The sequence below is a fragment of the Hypoxylon fragiforme genome (genome assembly GCF_022984875.1).
Source record: "Hypoxylon fragiforme strain CBS 206.31 chromosome Unknown GGS25scaffold_8, whole genome shotgun sequence".
NCBI classification, from domain to species: domain Eukaryota; kingdom Fungi; phylum Ascomycota; class Sordariomycetes; order Xylariales; family Hypoxylaceae; genus Hypoxylon; species Hypoxylon fragiforme.
In genome coordinates, this window is record NW_026054763.1 from 2,903,516 (window position 1) to 2,923,179 (window position 19,664).

The following is a 19,664-nucleotide window of genomic DNA, read 5'->3' on the forward strand; positions in this document are numbered from 1 at the left end:
CATCAAAAACAATACTTCGACGCGAACTCCGAGGAGAGGTTCCTCTCTCAAGTGTCAAGTGTATCTTGATGAAGATGGCCTTACCTAAGACAAATAAACTCTCCCTGGAACGGCTGGCCTACCAGGCTATTCAGAAGTTGAACAAGATGAAGGCACCAGAAATGCCCACCGCTACGACTCCCCACTGACGGGATCTTGCTTCTAATCTCTGATATTCAGTTCTACACATCTTAATCGTTGTCATTAAACTTGCCTTACAGGTCTTACATCTGGCAGCACCTCTACGTTTCTTCGGTAACCAGTATAACCTCACCCACGGATTCCTGGTCGAGCCACGAACAGCACCTACTTACTATTTCTGACCAGGCTGGACCATCTAACAAGAATAGGGCTGCTCTTCCTCCTCCCACCGCCGAACCTTCTCCAGCTCCTGCTGAAGCGACTCCCCTACCATCTCCACCAACTACCCGTGACCCATAAACATCGTGACAGAATGGCCGTCATCTTCCCAGGGAACTGAAGGTGTCCAATGTGGCGCTGATGGGTTTCAAGAACTCATCGGCCTAGCGATTTCTCCATAGGTCTAGAAGTCTCGAAGGCCACCCTCATAGGATTCGAGAATGTATCTGCGTTCCCACCTATCAGCATTCGATTCTTGGAGTAGCACACAGTCGAGCGTGTTGCTTAGCTGGCGTAGGAAAGCATACGACTAGCTCTAATTATGCTACAATGTGCCAACAGCAACACATAGCGACACCTAACGACACTTGACGACACTTGACGACACTCTACAACAATCAACAACACTAGACGACACTGGTCAACACTCATCAACACGCAGCAACACGCAGCACCTGCAGACGTGGGCCGTGAAACTGCCTCGACTATGTCGCTCTTGCCGAATGAACGATACTCTATTGCTCTTCCCGAGATCGATACAGTTCTCACGAGAGAGGCTATTCAACACAGCATACATCGCTCTTGGCGGGAGAGATCCAACATGCACTCGCTCTTGTTATCAGCAATGTATACGACTCTAGCAAGCCTAACAAGAAGCTTATATATAAAAGGTAAGCGCTTTCGGTCGAAGTATTCAGAGCTGATGCCCAGCCATCAATCAAATCTCGGACACTAGAGATTGCTCATCTTTAGCATCTCTCACGACGTTGCAGCCTAGAAGCTCAACACAAGGACGACAGAAAAATCGCAGTAATGACTCTTCACAAGAGAGGATCAGTCCAAAATTCACACCGAGATATCAGGGCTCAGCTCAAAACAGCCTACCCTTGCTACGGGTGGGTGTGTGGCTTGGTTTTACTGCCCATGACCCGAGTCAGTATGTCGCGGGCACGGCAAGCCGAGTTTTAAGCTCGAGAAGACGGATAGCACCTGTCCCGTATGAGGCATCGGGCGATGAGTTACTTGGTACTCACACTAGGTATTGTACATTTGTATTCCCCCCCATGTATTGCCCCCATGTATTATTGACGAGCTTGTATTTACTACATGTAACTTAGCTTCTAGTTTAGAGTCTTGTTGTATAAGACCCCCAGGGCTACCTGTATACGGTGCCTCTAAACAACCGGAGCATTTGTATTCCTCACCCGTGGGCTTGTAGTTCTTCTCGGTGCATGTAATTTTGTCTTATGTTGGATGCAATTCGAAACATCATTAAAAATCACATGGACAAAGGATTCGTGTTAGGCTAACCTATCTAGCGCCGGCCGATGTCCTTCCTAGAATCGGAAGATCAAGAGAACCGCCAATCCCGCTGACGTCTCCCGTAGGACTATCTGCCTAGTCCTCCCACATCCTATCAAACAGGGCGGAGAGCAATGCCTCCAGCGGGGTCAGTCCAAGCTGAAATTCTGCCTAGGTACCGAGCTATAGTTTCTTATTTAAATATAGAATGATTTTATAAGTTAGGCGTTTTTTATTCATTCGCGAGAGACGATCTAATAAAATGGGGAATATACAGCCTCAGAAGCGTCGGTTCTCGTGCAAAGTCCTGGTCTCGTAAGCGCTCGTTAATATATATTTTTGCTTGGCTGCAGGCTCTGCAGCCTCGGGCGGTACAACACCTACATACCTACCCTACGTATGCGCATTCGGTATATACTAAGGTTAGACAGTAGTAGTCGGGGCTGATTCGAAACTCAGGGGCGTGCAGTTTTCGTTGTGTCACCTACGGCGTTAGTTATAAGAAGCAGCAGTCTACAGGACGACCTCCTCGTGCTGAGTGGGAAACCCAAAGTCGAAACAAAACGAAACAAAATACAATACAATAAGATATAATTCAATTCTATCGAACCAACAAAACAAAACTAAACTAAACTGCAATATATACTTTGCCTACCTAGGACCTGTTTCTAGAGATCAATTTTTTCAAGTGAGTTGTCGGACTCGCGGTACCTGCCTACCTACCTACCTACTTGTGAATTAATCAATGAATTGAATGAGTACTCGGAAAGTGCTAATAAACTTCATGATAGTCACAGCGATGGGGAACTCTTGCTCTAGCGGCCGAAAGAGAGGCGGCGGTGACAGCGGAGGCGGAGGCGGAGGCGGAGGTGGATATGGCGGCGATGGAGGAGGTGGTGGTGGTGATGGCGGAGGAGGAGGAGGTGGTGGTGGTGGTGATGGGGGTGGGTGTTAAAGTGGCAGCGGAGGACGGGACAAGATGAATGACCGCGGGGATGAGGTTTCGAAGGAAGTTATGAGAACCCTAAGCTACGAGCGATTTTGGTTTTCGTGGATGGAAGTGTTGATACCTAGGCAGCCTACCTAGGTAGGTTAGCCCGCTTGAAGCTGACCAAAGCGGTTCTTATGTACATACCATGCTCGTGGGGTTGAGTCTAACCTAAGTAATACCGCTTGTCGTGTATCGTTTTGCCGTAGCTCATCTTTCAGCTGAGAGGGGTTGGGAGATAATCTATACCTACTTAGAGGTTGCCTGCCTACTTACTTACTCGGAGACTTTTTTTTTTTTTTTTTTTTTTTACTTACCTACCATCGTCATGCAGCAGGGCGGAGACGGAAGCGAACCGAAAGAAAGAAAGATGCTCTGCTTAGGTGGCTTAGCAACTCGAGTTTGGTAATAAGTAACGTGTTTTAGTCATAGTAATATAATAATCCTGTTCGCTTGATCTCATAGGTAGGTAGATAGGTACTAACTAGGTAGGTATTCCGATGTAAAGATAGATGGATATACGTAGAGGCCCGGTTTACATGTCCCCCGTTTAAATCCCGTAGGTAGGTACATTACCTCCGCAGCTTACGCTTGAGTTTGGCTTATCTTGAATATTCGTGTATATAAGCTTATATCGTACACCGCCCCCCCGCTCGGCTGTCGCGGGTTTGTTTTATCGAGTCTGGTATTATTCCAGCATGTATAATAGGTAATATCATACCTACCTACCTAACCCCTCAACGCATCCTCGCCGAGCCTCCCCTCCCCCCCAAAAGAAAGGAAGCAACAGAAGGAAAAAGAAGCACAAGCAAGCAAGCAGCACCATGGCCACAGCCACAAACTCCATCCTCGTCTCCCCCGGCGTGCGCCTACACTACTCGCAAGCCGGGCCCCCCGCAGCGCCGAACCTGGTGCTGATACCGGGGTGGTCGCAGACGGCGGCGCAGTTCCAGAAGCAGGTCGCGCATTTCCAGACCAGGTACCGCGTCACCACGTACGACCACCGCGGCCACGGCGACTCCGATAAGCCGGGCTTCGGGTACCGCGTTTATCGGCTCGCGGCGGACCTGGAGGCGCTGCTGGAGGCGCTGGAGCTGAGGGATGTGGTGGTGCTGGGGCACTCGATGGGGGTTTCGGTGGTTTGGGCTTGTGAGTATTGATGGCGGTCTTTTTTTTTTTGTTTATTTGAGGGGGGGTGGGTGGTTGTTTGATGTAGAGCTGGTTTAGGAGACTTTGTACTTTTCTCTCATCTGCCCCCCTCCCCTTTTTCCTCTTTTCAACCCCCCCCCAAAAAAAAAAAAAAAAAAGCAAAACGAGGGAAATGAGGAAGACGGCTTAGAGAGATAATCGCTACTAACCCACACCCACCACAGACTGGGACCTCTTCCCGCCCACCCGCATCCGCAAGCTCGTCCTCGTCGACCAGTCGCCCGCGATGACCATCAACCCATCGTGGACCGCCGAGCAGAAAGCCGAGGCGGCCGCCATGTTCGAGCCCGCGCAGGTGTTCGAGGCCTCGAACGCCATGATGGTCGGACCCCAGGGCGAGGAGGCGCGCGAGGCGCTGTCCAGGTCCTTTTACACGGAGAAGGTGTCCGAGGAGGACTTCGAGTGGAGTATGCGGCAGGCGAGGAAGATGCCGCCGGACCTGGCGGGGAGGCTGATGCTGGATCATGCGGCGATGGATGTAGGTTGTTTGTTTGTTTTCTTTGGTTTGGTGCTCATGATTCGCCTTTCCCTCGCCCCCTTTGCCCATATACATATGCTAATCCCCCTATTTTCAAAGTGGAGGGACGTGATTCCCCGGATCACCGTCCCGACGCTCGTGGTCGGAGCGAAGGGCAGTCCCATACCGATCACGGGGATCGAGTGGATAGCGAAACAGATACCGGGGTCCCGGTTGGAGATCTTTGAGAAGGAGGAAGGCGGGAGCCATTGCATGTTCTGGGAGAATCCGGAGAAGTTCAACCGGATACTTGAGGAGTTTTTGGCTTCTTAGAGATGAATGAGAATAAGATTTTGGTGTCAGCCGTCTTACTTAGAACTAAGGGAATAGTTGGTAAGATAGGTGTGTTCAGGGTTCAGAGTTATGGCTAATAGCTGCGATAGTTGGTATGTTCAACCTTGCTACTCTTGGGCGAAAGTCTTTACTTAGGTAGTAGTCAGACTATTAGAAGTATACACTATAAAAGGGGACAGATGCCTACTTGCCTACCTCCGCTCTCATCCATTTCCTAAAAAAATATTCCAACCACTCTTCAACTTCGATAACACAGTGCCTACGGCAAAATCAGTCATGATGTCTGTGATCTCTTTCATATACCACGTCAAAAAGAAGCTGCAAAGCCAAAACGGCGGCGGACAAGGCGTTGCACCACCTCCACAGCCTGTAATTGAGGTGCCGGCTAAGGCATTAATTGAGGCACCAATGGAGGCACCGACGCACCCACCAAATGATTCCGTCCCGGAGAACAAGTAACGGGCGTCAACTTGCCAGCTGGACGTTTCGATGTCGATGTCGACGCCTCTTATCCAGCATACCTGGCGAGCTTGAGTCTTGATGACGTCTCGACGAACTAGTGAGGTTTCCCGTTGGCAGCACCATACACGTATATTGTCTACTCGGTACTAGGTAAGTGAAGACGCGGACAACATAGCAAATTCCACCCAACGCCCTGGAGCCCTGAGTACCTGACAGTCAAGTTTATAGCCTGCCGTGCCTCGCCTTGAATAGGGCAACTTGGTCATCGCAAAACAGTATCTCACGTGAACGAGGCCGTGCTGCTAAACTAGCCGAGTCTCCCTCCTGAATCGACTCCGTCTCAGGCTCAGCGTGATCAGATAGATGAAATCATCCCCCGCGTCTGTAGGGCTTGTATTAGTATTGTCATCGCTCACATCGTCATCGTCTTCCGTGTCTACCGCAAAAACCAACCGCCTAGACTAAATACCAGCCGTTCGACATGTGGACTCGATAGCAAGAAGCCGCGGGTCCATGAACAACTCTCACAGATTCCTACAAACGCCAGCACCCAAACAAGAAGTTAATATCTGGCCATGAGACCTAAGGGTTGGGATGGCAGATCATAATGTACTTACTCAGCTAGGTACATATATTACCTACCTAGTACTTTGTATGCAAGATAGATAGGTGTATGAACTATCCGCGTACCTATCCCTTATACGCGTATTCCTCTACGTATAACTGGAGTTGAAGACTTAAAGTGTGTATATGTAACAATGTACCTGCGACTTCTTTTAATATATGAAGAATTAACATTACATGTAGCCAATGGGAAGACCGGTCGGGAAGCGGGACCATGAAGTGCCCGACCCGTTGGTACAAAACTGGGGATGAGACGACAGGGATACAGGTAGCTTGGTCAGTCACCAATAAGAGGCAAGTCGAAGACGTACATGTAAGACGTAAGACGTAAGACATAAGGCGTATCGCTACTTTGTACTTTGTGAATATATCCCACTTAAACTTGCACCTCTCTCTTCCAGATGCCCGTCCTTCAATCACAATCATCAATCATGACGCGGAAAGAGAGGAGAGATTGGCATTACGCATCCTGCAAATCTCAGAGGCGTCCAATCATTCCTAATACAAATCAGTAATTGCGTAGGTCAAGTACGTTATTGAAGTACAAACACAAGTACAACATACCTGTGTAAGTAGAATACCTAATCCTCCCTTCTCTCGACTCATCGCTTGTCATCCACGACTCGGTTCTAGACCCCTTCCCCCCTTTCTCCCTTTGTGATCTGAATACTCCTAGCTGTATTATATACGGGGTTTGACGTCAATACCCGTCAGAGATCCCTGGCCTCGTAAGACAAGCGTCTTATATCGTCTTATGTGCACCTCTTCTTATAAGCTTTTCCCACATCCGTAGATTCCGGACCCTTTTGATATTTCCCACTTGTTCTACCAAATCACGAACCCTATCATCGTCGAACATGAAGTATTCGACTACGCTGTTGCCCCTGGTGGCCACAGCCTCCGCTATCGTTATACCTGATGAGGCTACCGCAAAGCAGCTCATCCTCGATGTCAAACAGCAAACCGAAGAAACCGTCTCTACGTGGTGGGATGCCCTTCCTAGTTTCGACGACGCTCTCTCGTCCGCCCATAATGTCCTAGATGACGCTATTAGAATTGCCGAGAATAAGGCTGGTGAACTTAGCGAGGACACCTCTTTGATCACCGACTTTCTCTCAACTTCCGACTACAACAACGGTCCTCACCACGGACCCCCGGGACACAGCACGAACCTGACGGTGTATCAATCGATCCACGCCTCCAATTACACCAAGAGGTTCGCTGCCTTGATTGACGACTTTCCAGACCTAGTCGACAAGCTCAATAGCACATCAGGAGGTAACGTGACAGTCCTCGTGCCCACCGACCGAGCCTTTGAAAGGATCCCCGACCACCATAAGGGCCATAAGCCCCCCAAGGAGTTTATCGAAAAGCTCATTCAGTATCATGTCCTTCCCGGCTTCTATCCCGCTGGTCGTGTGCTCACTCACCACACTTTACCGACCGCTTACGAAGAAGAAGCACTGGGCGGCAGACCTCAGAGGCTTCGCGTTAGTGTTGGCTTGTCCGGTGTAAGGATGAACTTTTTCGGCAAGATTATCTACGCAAACTTGGTATGTTCTCTCTATATGAACCCTCTAATCACTCTACCATGTATATCATTAGATTATGTTTGCTAATCGACACCCCAACTAGGTAACCAAGAATGGAGTCGTTCATGGTCTAGACCACATCCTAGTACCACCGCCGCCCATCGAGACATTGATCTCCTTATTCCCAACCAAGTTCTCAACGCTCTCCCTCGCAGCCGGGAAGACTGGGTTCGGCCACCACCACAATAGTAGCGGGAAGAAATACCTTACAGGCATTACTCTCTTCGCACCCACAAACCTTGCCTTCAAGAAGTTGGGTCCTGGCGCCAATGCCTTCCTGTTCAACACGGAGAAGGGGCTACATTACCTCAAGGCACTATTAGCCTACCACGTTGTCGTCAACGAGACGCTGTATTCGGACGAGTACTACGGGAAGAAGGGTTCTGACTCTCTTCTCAACATGCGGTGTGACGAAATCGAGAGTGCCGACGACGTCAATGACAAAGACCAGACGACCGGCAAGGGCGTCAAGCACTTCCACATCGACCTGCCTACGCTCCTAGGTGACAAGCACATCGCTGTCGACATTACACGGTGGTACGGATTTATCAGAATCAAGCTCAACGGACACGTGCCTGTTACCATTCAGGATGGAGTGGCCAAGGACGGTGTCATTCAAGTGGTTGATTCTGTTCTGATTCCCCCGCACAAGCACAAGGGCTCCTGGAACGCGGATGTCGATGGTGATATTCCCGTTGAGGAGTTGATTGAGCGTTTGAGCCCGTTTGTCGCGGACGAGGAGGTGGGTGAGTTGTGAAGAGTTAACGTAAGGCAGAAACTCCACAGCTGCAGATGACGAGCCATGCTAGGTAATATTAGAGGCTATTCCATCGTGAAAAGATTGGATGAGCTAATCTAAGCGATGCATCTGTATACTATATCACACATTCACGAAGCTAAATGTAAAAGGCGCTTGGGGATGGGAGTAGGAAAAGGGTACCTAGTACGGTTCATTAATGGATATTAGTGCCGTATCCTGATACTTTGATGAAGAGGTGTTGTTCATTATCTAGGTAGGTAGGTACCTATCTATCAGCATATAAACTTAGCTAGGTTAGGGCTTATGGTCACGGGTTGGATGGTTTGGGGTGTTGGATGGCAGGCCAGGCAATTCGTAGAACACAAGCATGAATAAACTCTATACTGAATCCGGTTCGATGTCATCGTGATTATTTCTCATGGTAGAGACCTTCGATACATTATTAAGAAGGAAGGCATCCCATGAAATCTAACTTTTAAATGTGGTAGTACTTAGGTAGATAGATATTCGCGAAGTATGTCCCCTGATCAAGTCCATTACGACCCTCAAATACACGAACAACTTCGACCCCCACCTCCACCTCACCCGCCCGCCCATTCCCTAACAACTCCCTCACGCTCCTCACAGCCCCCTTGGCGGCGGCCCCCCAAACCCACCCGCGATCCGAAAAGGCCCCTGAAACCTCGAGTCTTTTGCGTCCCCGACAGCCACAGACGCGTCGACGAGTCTAGCGGCCCCCGCGCGAGCCTCCACGGCGCCCCATCGTTGTTCTCTGTTGGTTCTTTTCCATTTCGCTGGGGTGGTGGTAGTAGTGGTGGTAGACCTGGTAGTAGTATCAGAACTGCTGCCGCCATCGCCATCGCCCTCCCGCTCCCAGACAACCAGTTCGTCCAGCAAGACCTCGACCACGGTCGCGTGCCGAACCGTCCCCGCCGCCGCCGCCGAAGAAGAAGAAGCCGCGGCGGCGTCGCCTCGACGGCGCGGGATGGAGGTGCACAGGAGGTGTAGGTCTAGGAACTGCGCGAAGGTGGCGCCGAAGGCTGGTTTGGTTGTTGTTGTTATACCTGCCCCCCCTGCCCCTCCTCCGATGATTGTTGTGGGCGTTGGTGCGAATATTGACCGGAGCGTGGGTTCCAACGGAGGCTTCGTGGTTTTCATGTTTGTAGTCGGATAAGAAGCAGATGACGAGGTGGTGGTGGTGGTGGTAGTAGTAGTAGTATTAAGCAGCATAACAAGTGGCCCGGCGGACGAGCGTGCCAAGCACCGCAGATGCGAGGATAATAGCTGTAGCGTAGTATGTGCTGACGTTTTGCTGTTGTTGTTGTTACTGTTGCCGGTGCCGGCTGCGGTGGCGCGGGTGAAGAGGTTGGTGAGGAGGGCGGAGAAGTGGGTTATTATTATTAGGTCGGGGGTGTGGGAGGTTTGTTCCTGCTGGTGCTGGGGCTCTTCTTGCTTTGCTACTGTCGGTGATGCTGCTGCTGCTGCTGCTGCTGCTGCTGATATTTGTGTAGGCGTAATAATCGCAGGAGCAGGAATATCACTAATAGACGGAGATCGGATACTGTCTGGAGGTGAAGATAAAGGCGAAGAAGACGCCGAGGGCAAGCTCAGCTGTTCGTTTTCGTCGTACTCGCTATCCAATACCTCTGTGCGCCGCTGCTGAGGTCTGAGGGGAGGTAGAGTCGCTGCTGCTGTCGTCTCCTTCTCCTTCTTCTTCTCCTCCTCCTCATCTTCTTTCTCATTATCATCTTCTTCTCCAATTCTAGCGGTCTTCGTTGTCTCCTGTTCATCCATTTCCACAGCCGCGCTAACCACTTCTGCGTCTCCTTCTTCCTCGTGTAGAACAGTCGTAGTATCAGCAGCAGCAGCAGCAGCAGCAGCAGCGACGCCGTCACACGCAGCAACAGGCACAGGCGCCTCCAACTCACTAACCACCTCCCACAAGCCTTCAACATCAAAAACCCTCGACACGCTAATCCTTTCCAGACACCGCCTCACCTCCACCTCCGCCTCCGCCTCCCTCTGTCTCGCCGAGCCCAGCTTCACCTGGACCTGCGCCCTCACCACGTCCCGCAGCAGGGGGAGCACGGCCGTGGCTGGCAGCGTGGTGACGATTGCTACTTTTTCCTGGCGCAGCGACTGGTCCCCGAACACTAGGGTGTGCGCTGCTGTTTGCAGGCCGACCTAGATAAAAGGATTAGCCTTCCCGTCCCATGTGACTCATCTATCTGTCTGTCTGTCTGTCTGTCTGTCTGTCTGTCTGTCTGCTTGTCTACCAGCTTTTACTCGCTATTACCTACCTACCTATCATACACCATAGAATAATAAACAGTAACAAGATACTCACCAAAAGCCCAACATCCCCGTCCTCCGCACTAACACCGACCACGCTACCACGATCAAACCCGCCCTTCAACACCGCGTCGTCAATCTCCCTGCACCCCGTGCGCACGCGGCCTCTGCGTCTGAGGTCTTGCCGCCTTTTGACCTCGAGACCGTACAGGATGTCGCCGGACACGGGTTCTAGAAAGGGGAAGTGCGAGCTAGCCTGTGATGCTGGTGGCGGATCGTCGTTTGAGTGCGTATCCATATTCCCTTTCCGTAGGTATTTATAGTTTGTCGATTTTTGAAGTGAAAAATGTCGAGATAAATCTTACTATGAACATGTGTGTAAAGAGTTGGAGTATGTAAAAGAAGTTAGGTATATACGAATAGATTGTTGGTTAAGTACTAGGTTAGACAGGTAGGTAGTACACATATAAAATCATGTCAACATTGAAGTTTCTCTACAAAACATTGAAAGTGGAGATTTACTTATTACTCAATCTCATGTGTACATATAAAACAGGTACAGTACACAATAGGTATGCTACTATGTATTTATTAACCTTTCTAGTTATCAAAGCAAATACGCAACCGAGCTGATGCATTCAATTCAATCTGCACGACGTTCTCCTAGTTTTTTTTTGGTAGCGATGCTTCGTCTAGTCCGTCTTTTGCTGTTTCTCTTAGCCATGCTTTACACATCTCGAAAGTCTGCTACTACTTCCTATTAACACAATAGAACGCAAGAAGGTATCCTGACAGGAAAGGTTTTGAAGGTTGTAAAGGAGTGACGGTGATGTAAGTATGCCGGTGCCCGATAGCTTTCCTTACCACCCCCTACTGCACATGTAGGCAATAGGTAGTAGCTTTGCTGTCTAAGCTGAGCGCATCCGCCGACTACATCTATTCTTGTATTGTACTTTCAAAGAAAATTTTCGAAAGACGTGTTCGCCATGAATTCCACCACACTGGATTCAGTGTCAAATCCCCCCATCCCTAGAAACACCCCCTGGTGTTGGTATTCGTCTCAGAAAAGGACTGCCGATCCCGGCTCGACTCCTCGATGCAGCCTCCGGATAAACTACCTCATGAGATATAATTCACAAACGATATCGTCTTCAACTGTCGGTAGCTTACATCGCCACGCCGGGAGCAGGTGGTGCTTCTCTGCCTGGCACATCCGGCCGTCGGCGTCCTCCCTTCAGGCTCCTGACACGGGACAGGAAGCCATCGCCTGCTGCTCCATCATCAGTCGCTCGACGTTCGAGATTCGAGTTCGGTAGCGGTGGGCTGGAAGGGGACCTCGGGTTGGAGTCTTTGCGCTTCACCGAAATGTGTTCTTCGGTTTCGTCGAACTCGGCGAAGAACGGGTTTCGCTCGTTAGCGTTGTTGCCTGCAGACATTCCACCCGTCTTCGGCGTGGCATAGCTGCTCTCTGGGCTGGTAACTCGGCCAGCGTCGTAGTCACGAGGCCCACGCTTGATGCTTCGGAATCGTTGTACAACCGACTTCTTTCTTCCCAAGTTCTGTTGCTCCATGGCCTGCGTCTCGGCCTGAGTCTTCTCGATCACCGTTCGAGCTGCCGGGGTACCCTCCAGGAATGTTGAGGATCCCAATCCCAGTGACTCCTCGCCCTCGACAAACTCATTTCCTTGCTTGGGGTCGAAAAAGACAGCTTCGCTCTTGCTACCACCAGTCCTCCTAGCCGGCATTCCATACATGGAAGCAGCCTCATGATCTTGTCCCATAAATTGGGCGTGGTCGGGTCGTTGAGTCAGAGGACCAGCACCTCCAATGGAATTGTTGGCAGAATCTACAGCAAATGCCTTCATAGGTGCCCGGCGACTTCCCTTGCGGTTGCGGTGTGGGTTGCAAGCATCAAATGGACCATCGTGATGGAATACTGGTTAAGGGTGTGAGTACGTGAAATTAGGATAAATGTGTTAAGATGACTTACATCCTGTTCCATAAATGCTCGTAGCATCGAGCTGATCGATGATGTCAAGTTTCTTCGCTGGCTTGGACTTGTCTTTGCCCTCTCGGTCTCGGTGGCGTTGCTCACGCTCTTTACGTCTCAGGTCGCGCGCCTTCTTCTCGGCATCCGTCAAAGGCTTCTCCATTACCGAAGAGTCGCTGTTACGGCGCGGGCGTCGCTCCGTGGGCTTCTTGTGGGGTGTAGTCGACGCGCCTTTATCTCCGTTAGATGCGCCTTGCAAACGACGTGCACGTAAAGCTTCTTCCTGCGATCGGCTTGGCCTATGCGATGACGAAGCAGGTGGTGGTGCACCGCGACCACGGGGAGGGTTGTTTTCACCTCTAGATGGACCACCAGAAGGGCGGTTGGTTGGAGGTCGCAAGGATCCTGATCGAGGCTTCGTGGCCTTTTCGTCGAACGTTAAGCTGCTCTGATATTATGCATGTTAATTGGTCTGCTTCATACGCGATCTCGATATTCGAGTGCAGATTGTGACTTACAAAAAGGTCATCGACGCTGGGCTTTGGTTCCTGGGATGTGGACATTTTATCGGGAGAGATCGCAGTACGGGCAGGTGCTTGGTTTGATGGATCGAGGAAAGGATTTCTCGAGGTAGGTCGAGGAGGGGGGTGAGGGTCATCAAAAGGGGAATGGGGAGGTGATTGCAAGCTGTTCGGTGACGCCGCACGGTTGCGAAAGGGGTTGTTTGACGAGAGATTAAGCGTCAAGCCGGCGGATTGGGATTGGGATGATTGGGCGGATGGGCCATTATCAAAAAGACCTATGCACAGCAAACAAAAAGTAGGTTAGCAATGTCGGGCCACTACAGGTTTTTACAGGTTTGTTGCGATAGGAATGACGACTGAGATGGGCAATTGTGAAACAATAATTTCTGCAAATGAAACAAGGCGGATGGCCCCCATTAAGCGGAGAGTAGCCAACATAATCCTGGCTCTCCTTATCGCAGGACGTTGTACCTATGCGAGTGCCAGGTGTCCTAGTGTAGTGGTGTGTATGTATGTGTGTATATTGTGTGTGGGTGTGGGTGTATGTGAGTGTGTTATCTTCCAATCTTTCCAATCTTTCCAGACGAAAATTGGACAGATTGGAAAAAAGGGGGCGGGAGGGGGGTATTCTCTTGGTATCTTGGTATCTGCTACACTCACCTAGAAGATCTTGCGAATGCGTGGACATGATGATTGAAACTTCCTTGTTTTCCACGGAGAAGGTTCCGAATCTTGCAGGGGGAATGTGATACTGCCCCGGAACTGTCGTCCTCTAATTGAGGGTTTTGGTTTAGGTTTCGGTCTTTGGTCTTGGTTAGATAAAGTGTCCAAACCAGAAACCAGAGACCAGTCAAATAAATGATGGACCAGAATAAAGTGACCGCGATCTTCAAGCACAGGAGATGAAGGACTGTGCTTTGCTTCGCTAATTCTTTTGTGACGGGCCGATGACGTTCGCTAGCGGCTTGAAACTTGACGCGACGCAAGCGCTTGATGTCAAGAAGGAGAAAGGAGAGAAGAGAATTAAAAAAAAGCGAAGTGTAAAAAAAAAAAAGAAAAAAAAAGATACCAATCGAATTGATAGGTGAGTTAGGAAATGCGACACACTCGCTTGTATTGAATGGAGTTGGAGGAGTGGGTTGAGTGGGTTAAAGGTGGTCAATTCGTGGGTCGAAAAGTGTATGGATTGGGATTAATAGGGATTAATTTGGTAGCAGATGTGCAGATGTTGCAGGTATACTTTTGAATTGTGGTAGGTTCAAATGTTGGTAGTGTGGTAATGTAGTGTGGTAGGTTAGAAATTAGAAATTCAATGGGAGTCTGGGAGTCTGGGACTGGAGCTGAGTTTGTTTTACGGCAACGCGCGTTAGGTTCTTTTTGCCCATGCAAGGAACTTCCGGTGCTAAAATGCCCCAATGCCCCAATGCCCCAGGTGTGAGCGTGCTAGGTAGAGATGTGCTAGTATTAGGTGTGTGATGTAAGTTCAAGTTGGGAAATCGCTGGTCTGTCCGGTTTAGCCGATTTGATTTAGTTGATTTTAGTTGATTTTAGTTGATTTAGTTGATTCTGATATTTGGATATTTGGATATTCTGATATTTGAATGATTAGTACCACCCTTGAACTTCAAATTCTTGGTTTGTTGTCGTACCAAGTTATCTCTCGCAGCTTCCCAAACTTCCTTCTTTTTAGTTTGAATGATGCTCAGTTGCTGTCGAAAATTTTGGGGAAAGTGGAGGAAAAAGGAAGGAGCAAATATAGGTACTTTTAGGGCGTGCCGTGCTACCTCAAGTACCGATCGGTATTTGACAATTTCCTATGTTGTTCGAGCTTCAAGGTCTCCCCGAGTCTTTTCTTTCTTTTAATGTCGGGTGACAATATTATTCTTGATCTTGATTTCTTAGGTTTCCCTTTTCCCTCTTTTCTACCCCCTTCTTCCAAGCTTGGTGATCCTCCTTGAAGAGACCCCTTATTCACTAAAGAACGGTATTAAATCGAATAGCGTACTGTACACTATATCTTCCAGCTGTGGGCTCTTAATTCATTTAAGATGGGGGGGATTCTTTGTCTCCTGGTTCGTTCGTTTCTATTAGGACGGACAAGGGGAGGGGGGGTTTTCAACTAGCGGGAGCAGGCCAATGATGTTGCTTAAATGTCTGTGCTATTAATTCGTGTTAAAGAAGAGGAAAGGCGTTGGAGGGTTCGGTTGTTAGACGGCTGTTAGACGGTTGTTAGAACTCGTCAAGTCGTTGAAGCTAAAAACGAACTTGAACTAGATGGCACGGTATCGAGACGAAAGAGAGACAAAAAGAACAGAAGGAATCAATTGAGTTTAGGACCGAGGTGTGTTTAACCTTATATCATTTGATTAATACCTACCTAGACTGCCATGTGTTTACTAACCCCCCGTTGATTTAATGAAATGTGTAAAAAAGTAACGGATCGCGCTACCCCCGTATGTTCATTGTTCCCTTAAGTGTGTCCCTTATGACCTACCTGGTCTGGTGCTTTGCTTGCTTGCTTGCCTCCTGAGTAGTACCAAATGGGAATAGTCTTAGAAGCTTGATAGAATTGCTACATATAATGTTGTACATATTAGGTATTTGCCTCTACCTACATGGTGTAGAGCATTGAATACTACATAGTATGTAGCACATTGGTTCGTAACTTCGTATCCCATCGATCGATCTTTCTCTAGACATCTGGAATGCTTTAACGGGCATACAAGGTTGAAGGAATTATTAAAAGGAAGTTGAAGGGGGAGTCGGGAGACAATAAAAGAGGTTATGCAAAGTGCAGCACTGAAAGTCCAGAAATGAAAAATTGCCATTACATATGTAGTTATATGTACTATGTAACTAGTATGTACTACCTACCCATGTCCAGATGTCTGGTCTGCAGTTGCTCTGGCAGTTTGGTAGTCTAGCAGGTGGTCACGTAGATGTATCCACCTAATTTCTCCGTGTTACCCACGTTGAAATCAGATATGGGTTGTAGGGGTAGTACGAAGCAATTACCTAAGATTTGGTGCATGTTGTGCCTTACAGTTAATAGTACATGTATTTTACAGTTAGTTATTACTTGCCTTAGCATCGCTGATCCCACCTGGAGATTTGTTAAATTGAACACCTTAAAACCCTCATATACATACCTGATTTATTTGCTTTCATGCACTTTTAGCTTTTAGTTACTCCAATTCCAGCATTGAACTCCAACTTCAACCTCAACATACTACTAGGTTAGTACATAGCTCCAGGTCAGCTGGGCTTTTCTCACAGCCGCAACATGTTCAGCTTTTCTAGCTCAACTATCGACTATCGACTATTTCTCTTAGCCCCAAGACGGTAATTTTTCACGACATCGAACTGCGTGCTCGCAGCCTGCACACTTAATTCGAGCGCTATTACAATTGTATTAAAAGAGCCTATTCGATTATAACTATATTATAGCCCCGGTAACCCATACCGTAGCACTCGTAACGTTAGTTTGCTCTGCGTCGTTTAGTTATACCCCTTGCTGCTTTTGGATGCCACTCTACCTAGTTAGCAAGGTATAGCACAAATCAGGCAACTCAAAAAGGCACGGGTGAGCGGCCTAGATCTGGATAGATAGAAGTTGACCCAGTAAGTAGGTACCTAGGTAGTTATGTGTGTGCATATTATAATAAGATGACAATATTGCGTGTTGCTTCGAACGATTTCCATAGGATCTCATGGTTAGAATTGCATACACATGTACCTCGCCCTGGAAAGGTATGTATCATCATACACTACATTCTCAAGTCAGCCTAAAAAAGTCCACGCCGGCTCCATGAGCATTATTACACCAATCTAACCTACATAGCAGCCTGCCCATCTATTACCTTATAGTCACCCATACAAATGTGCAATACCTACACGCGTGACTGGCCACTGACCACTCAACTACACTGCGCTGGGCTTGGCGCGCTATAGCAGGGCATTACCAAGCAGGATGATACCGGTTCGAGGCCCCTATTGAAGCCTAGGGAGCCCGCCCAGTCCTGCCGTGTCCGTTGTAGCCGGAAATGGACTCCCCATAATAACGAATTGCTTGTCTTGGCGTTCATGTGTGGGGTAGTTCGAAATAACATCTTGCTATCTTTTTGCAAACCGCCGATCCCCATCATTCTACTGCAGTAGTTTAAGCTATACTGACTAATAAGCCCCCCCTTTTTCATTCTTTTCTGTTGAATTCATACTGTACAGTACAACCACTAGTTAGTTAACTACACAAACTTCACAGCTATGCATGTAAACCATCCGATATCCATCCGATATAATAACACTCGATCAAGTCTCAGGTCTTTATTGAGATCTACTGGCTGCCGCGAAGTCAATACTATTTGCATTGGATGAAACAGCCCCAGCGTCTTCTATTCTTGTATGCTTAACTAATTATTATGGCTACCTGCTAGCATTAGTCACGCCGTTGATAGCAGTGGGCAGATGTAAAGCTCCTCGATTTCTAGTTGAAAGCTCCATCATGGTGGTTTCATTGACGAATTTTGCAATCCGCATTAGTAATAACAGCATACATTTCGCGGCAAATTAGAATTACCAGGGCAGCTTCAGAGGCGTTTCCAGGTTCGTCCCGAGCACAGTTTCAGCCATACCAATGTCGCCTAACTTTAGGGTCAGTTACAACATCAATTCAAGTGTGGTCCAAGTTAGATCGCTTAGGATCGGGGGGAGGGGAGGGGGGGACTCACGTGGTCCACGTGGTGCCCAATATTCCCCAGACTTGCTAATATCTAGCCTTTCTGTCCACTTTACGAGGCTCTTCGCAGCCTCATCCGGAGTCACCGCTGCCAGTCCCATAATATTAGCTATTATGCTGACTGATGACTGCAAATCTTGCGAGCAGGATATCGTTTAGTAATGAATCGCGATTTACTTACCGCCGCCCGCATCCCAATGCTTGTCGAAGCCAACACCTTTGGTCATCTCAGTCCGCATGAAGCCAGGGTGAAGGATGCTGACTATGACGCCCTTCTCTTTAAGGTCGATGGCTAGGAGCTTGCCGACCATGTTCAGCGCCGCCTTGCTGGCGTGGTGAGCATAGTTTCCGCCCCCTTCCTTTTCATGCCGCAATGTGATACTTCCAGCCTCGCTAGACACGAGGACAACTTTGGATCCTTGTTTCAAAAGACCAGCGTGTGCGAGGCTGTGGATAACGAATACCGGTGCAATGGAGCTTGTGGTATACATGGTCACTTCGTCAGCCCAATTTGGACCTTTCTCGGTAGAGAAGTCTTCTGTCATGAATCGGCCAGCATTGATAACCTAGGATATGATGAATTAATGCACGTGATGCTGCGAAGGCGCAGCTTGTTGACTTACGACCACATCCAAAGGATCCTTCCCTTTGAGCTGGTCAGCGAGAGTCTTTCCAACATCGGGCTGGGTCAGATCGATATTGGGGAGCCATTGAACACCATCTGGGAACCCGCTCGGGGCGTTTGCAGACCGTGTAGTAGCGAAGACCTGCGTGGAGGGTTGTGAGATGTATTCCTTCACCAGGGCAGCACCCAGCCCCCTAGTAGCACCAAGGATCAATGCCGAAGTCATTTTGTTTAGGTAACTTGATCAGGACGTTGTGATGATTACATAGGTAGCAGTGTTACGGTTTCGGGTGTTGAGGTTCAATGTTGTGTTTGCAGTGTGACACGGCACAAATAGAGTACTAGGTACATAATACTATCTACATCATAGTACATACATGTAATACTTTGGATACACACAGGTACATGCATAGCACGCCATTGATTACGAGACATCGCCAGTGACGTCATTACTCTTATTGAACGGCAGGTGGGCATTTAATTGCCCCCTTGCATATATACATACATACATATATGTACGTATAACGTATATACATACATTCCTAATACCACATATAACTACATACTACCAAGCATCTATCAAATCTAGATACTTGAAACATAAAAGGCCATTTTCCTGCCACTTTGGTAAGAATTAACTTCTAGGTGATTTCAACATCTCGAGGCTTTGGCTTGAAACCTTATGTGAGACGAAGGCGGGCAGACTCTACATACCTACATAGGTACCTACTCGGACTCGAGATGGGGGTTCCCCGTGTTCACCTACTACGGTAGCGAGGCGAGGCGGAGGAAGACTCGTATATCAATGCCTACGTAGGTAGGTATCTAGCATGCCTACTACATAAGTTACTTATACCCAGCCCCAAAACTGCTTTCCTCTCGCTCGCCCAGCATCGATATGTACATACGAGCAGTGTAGGCGCAGTCAGCTTTCGCGATAACAAACCTCAAGCCCATGATGTCTCTACATACCTCTGCTCGCAACCCTCGCAGCCTTGGCGACATGTGTCAAAAGAGGGTACTCGTATGTGCGTCACCATCATATACGAAGCAGATCAACACTAGCATCATCATACCTATCATAGGCAATCGATATTTCCATTTTATTTTATTCAAACACCAGATGTGTCGTAAACAACCAAGTCTTCTTCTCATCGATCTTTTCCCCTAACCTTAGGTACATAGTTGTCTCAAAGCCTAACTACATGTAGGCAATAGGTAGGCAGATAAGGGGACACGAGATTTTACCCACCTATGGTCATCACCTTCCAATCCTGACGACAACAGGCTATCTCACCAGTGCGTCGAAATCCACCAGCAGAAATTCGGCATTTCGATGTAAATGGTGGCA

General features: G+C 48.5%; 5 protein-coding genes across 5 annotated transcripts; 2 read left to right on the forward strand and 3 right to left on the reverse strand.

Annotated features, from left to right (window-relative positions):
• The first annotated feature begins 3,266 nt into the window (after positions 1 to 3,266).
• On the forward strand, positions 3,267 to 4,834 carry GGS25DRAFT_505226 (alpha/beta-hydrolase). Its single transcript, XM_049262202.1, has 3 exons — positions 3,267 to 3,838; positions 4,063 to 4,376; positions 4,476 to 4,834. The coding sequence occupies exons 1-3, from the start codon at positions 3,514 to 3,516 to the stop codon at positions 4,686 to 4,688; spliced, it is 852 nt and encodes a 283-aa protein (XP_049114262.1). The 5' UTR covers positions 3,267 to 3,513; the 3' UTR covers positions 4,689 to 4,834.
• A 1,673-nt stretch (positions 4,835 to 6,507) lies between these two features.
• GGS25DRAFT_432155 (FAS1 domain-containing protein) lies at positions 6,508 to 8,456 on the forward strand. Its single transcript, XM_049258664.1, has 2 exons — positions 6,508 to 7,348; positions 7,431 to 8,456. Exons 1-2 carry the CDS (start codon positions 6,653 to 6,655, stop codon positions 8,142 to 8,144), a joined length of 1,410 nt encoding a protein of 469 aa, XP_049114263.1. The 5' UTR covers positions 6,508 to 6,652; the 3' UTR covers positions 8,145 to 8,456.
• A 67-nt stretch (positions 8,457 to 8,523) lies between these two features.
• GGS25DRAFT_432124 (uncharacterized protein) lies at positions 8,524 to 10,927 on the reverse strand. Its single transcript, XM_049258662.1, has 2 exons — positions 10,495 to 10,927; positions 8,524 to 10,331 (listed from the first exon to the last, which is right to left on the reverse strand). Exons 1-2 carry the CDS (start codon positions 10,735 to 10,737, stop codon positions 8,769 to 8,771), a joined length of 1,806 nt encoding a protein of 601 aa, XP_049114264.1. The 5' UTR covers positions 10,738 to 10,927; the 3' UTR covers positions 8,524 to 8,768.
• A 40-nt stretch (positions 10,928 to 10,967) lies between these two features.
• GGS25DRAFT_505272 (Pal1-domain-containing protein) lies at positions 10,968 to 13,634 on the reverse strand. The gene is made up of 3 exons (XM_049262203.1): positions 12,948 to 13,634; positions 12,430 to 12,877; positions 10,968 to 12,375 (listed from the first exon to the last, which is right to left on the reverse strand). Exons 1-3 carry the CDS (start codon positions 12,990 to 12,992, stop codon positions 11,606 to 11,608), a joined length of 1,263 nt encoding a protein of 420 aa, XP_049114265.1. The 5' UTR covers positions 12,993 to 13,634; the 3' UTR covers positions 10,968 to 11,605.
• Positions 13,635 to 17,525: 3,891 nt separating this feature from the next.
• GGS25DRAFT_524996 (oxidoreductase) lies at positions 17,526 to 18,539 on the reverse strand (the record flags this gene model as incomplete). Its single annotated transcript, XM_049264712.1, has 4 exons — positions 17,526 to 17,593; positions 17,681 to 17,776; positions 17,870 to 18,254; positions 18,312 to 18,539. 4 exons carry the CDS (start codon positions 18,537 to 18,539, stop codon positions 17,526 to 17,528), a joined length of 777 nt encoding a protein of 258 aa, XP_049114266.1.
• Positions 18,540 to 19,664: the final 1,125 nt, after the last annotated feature.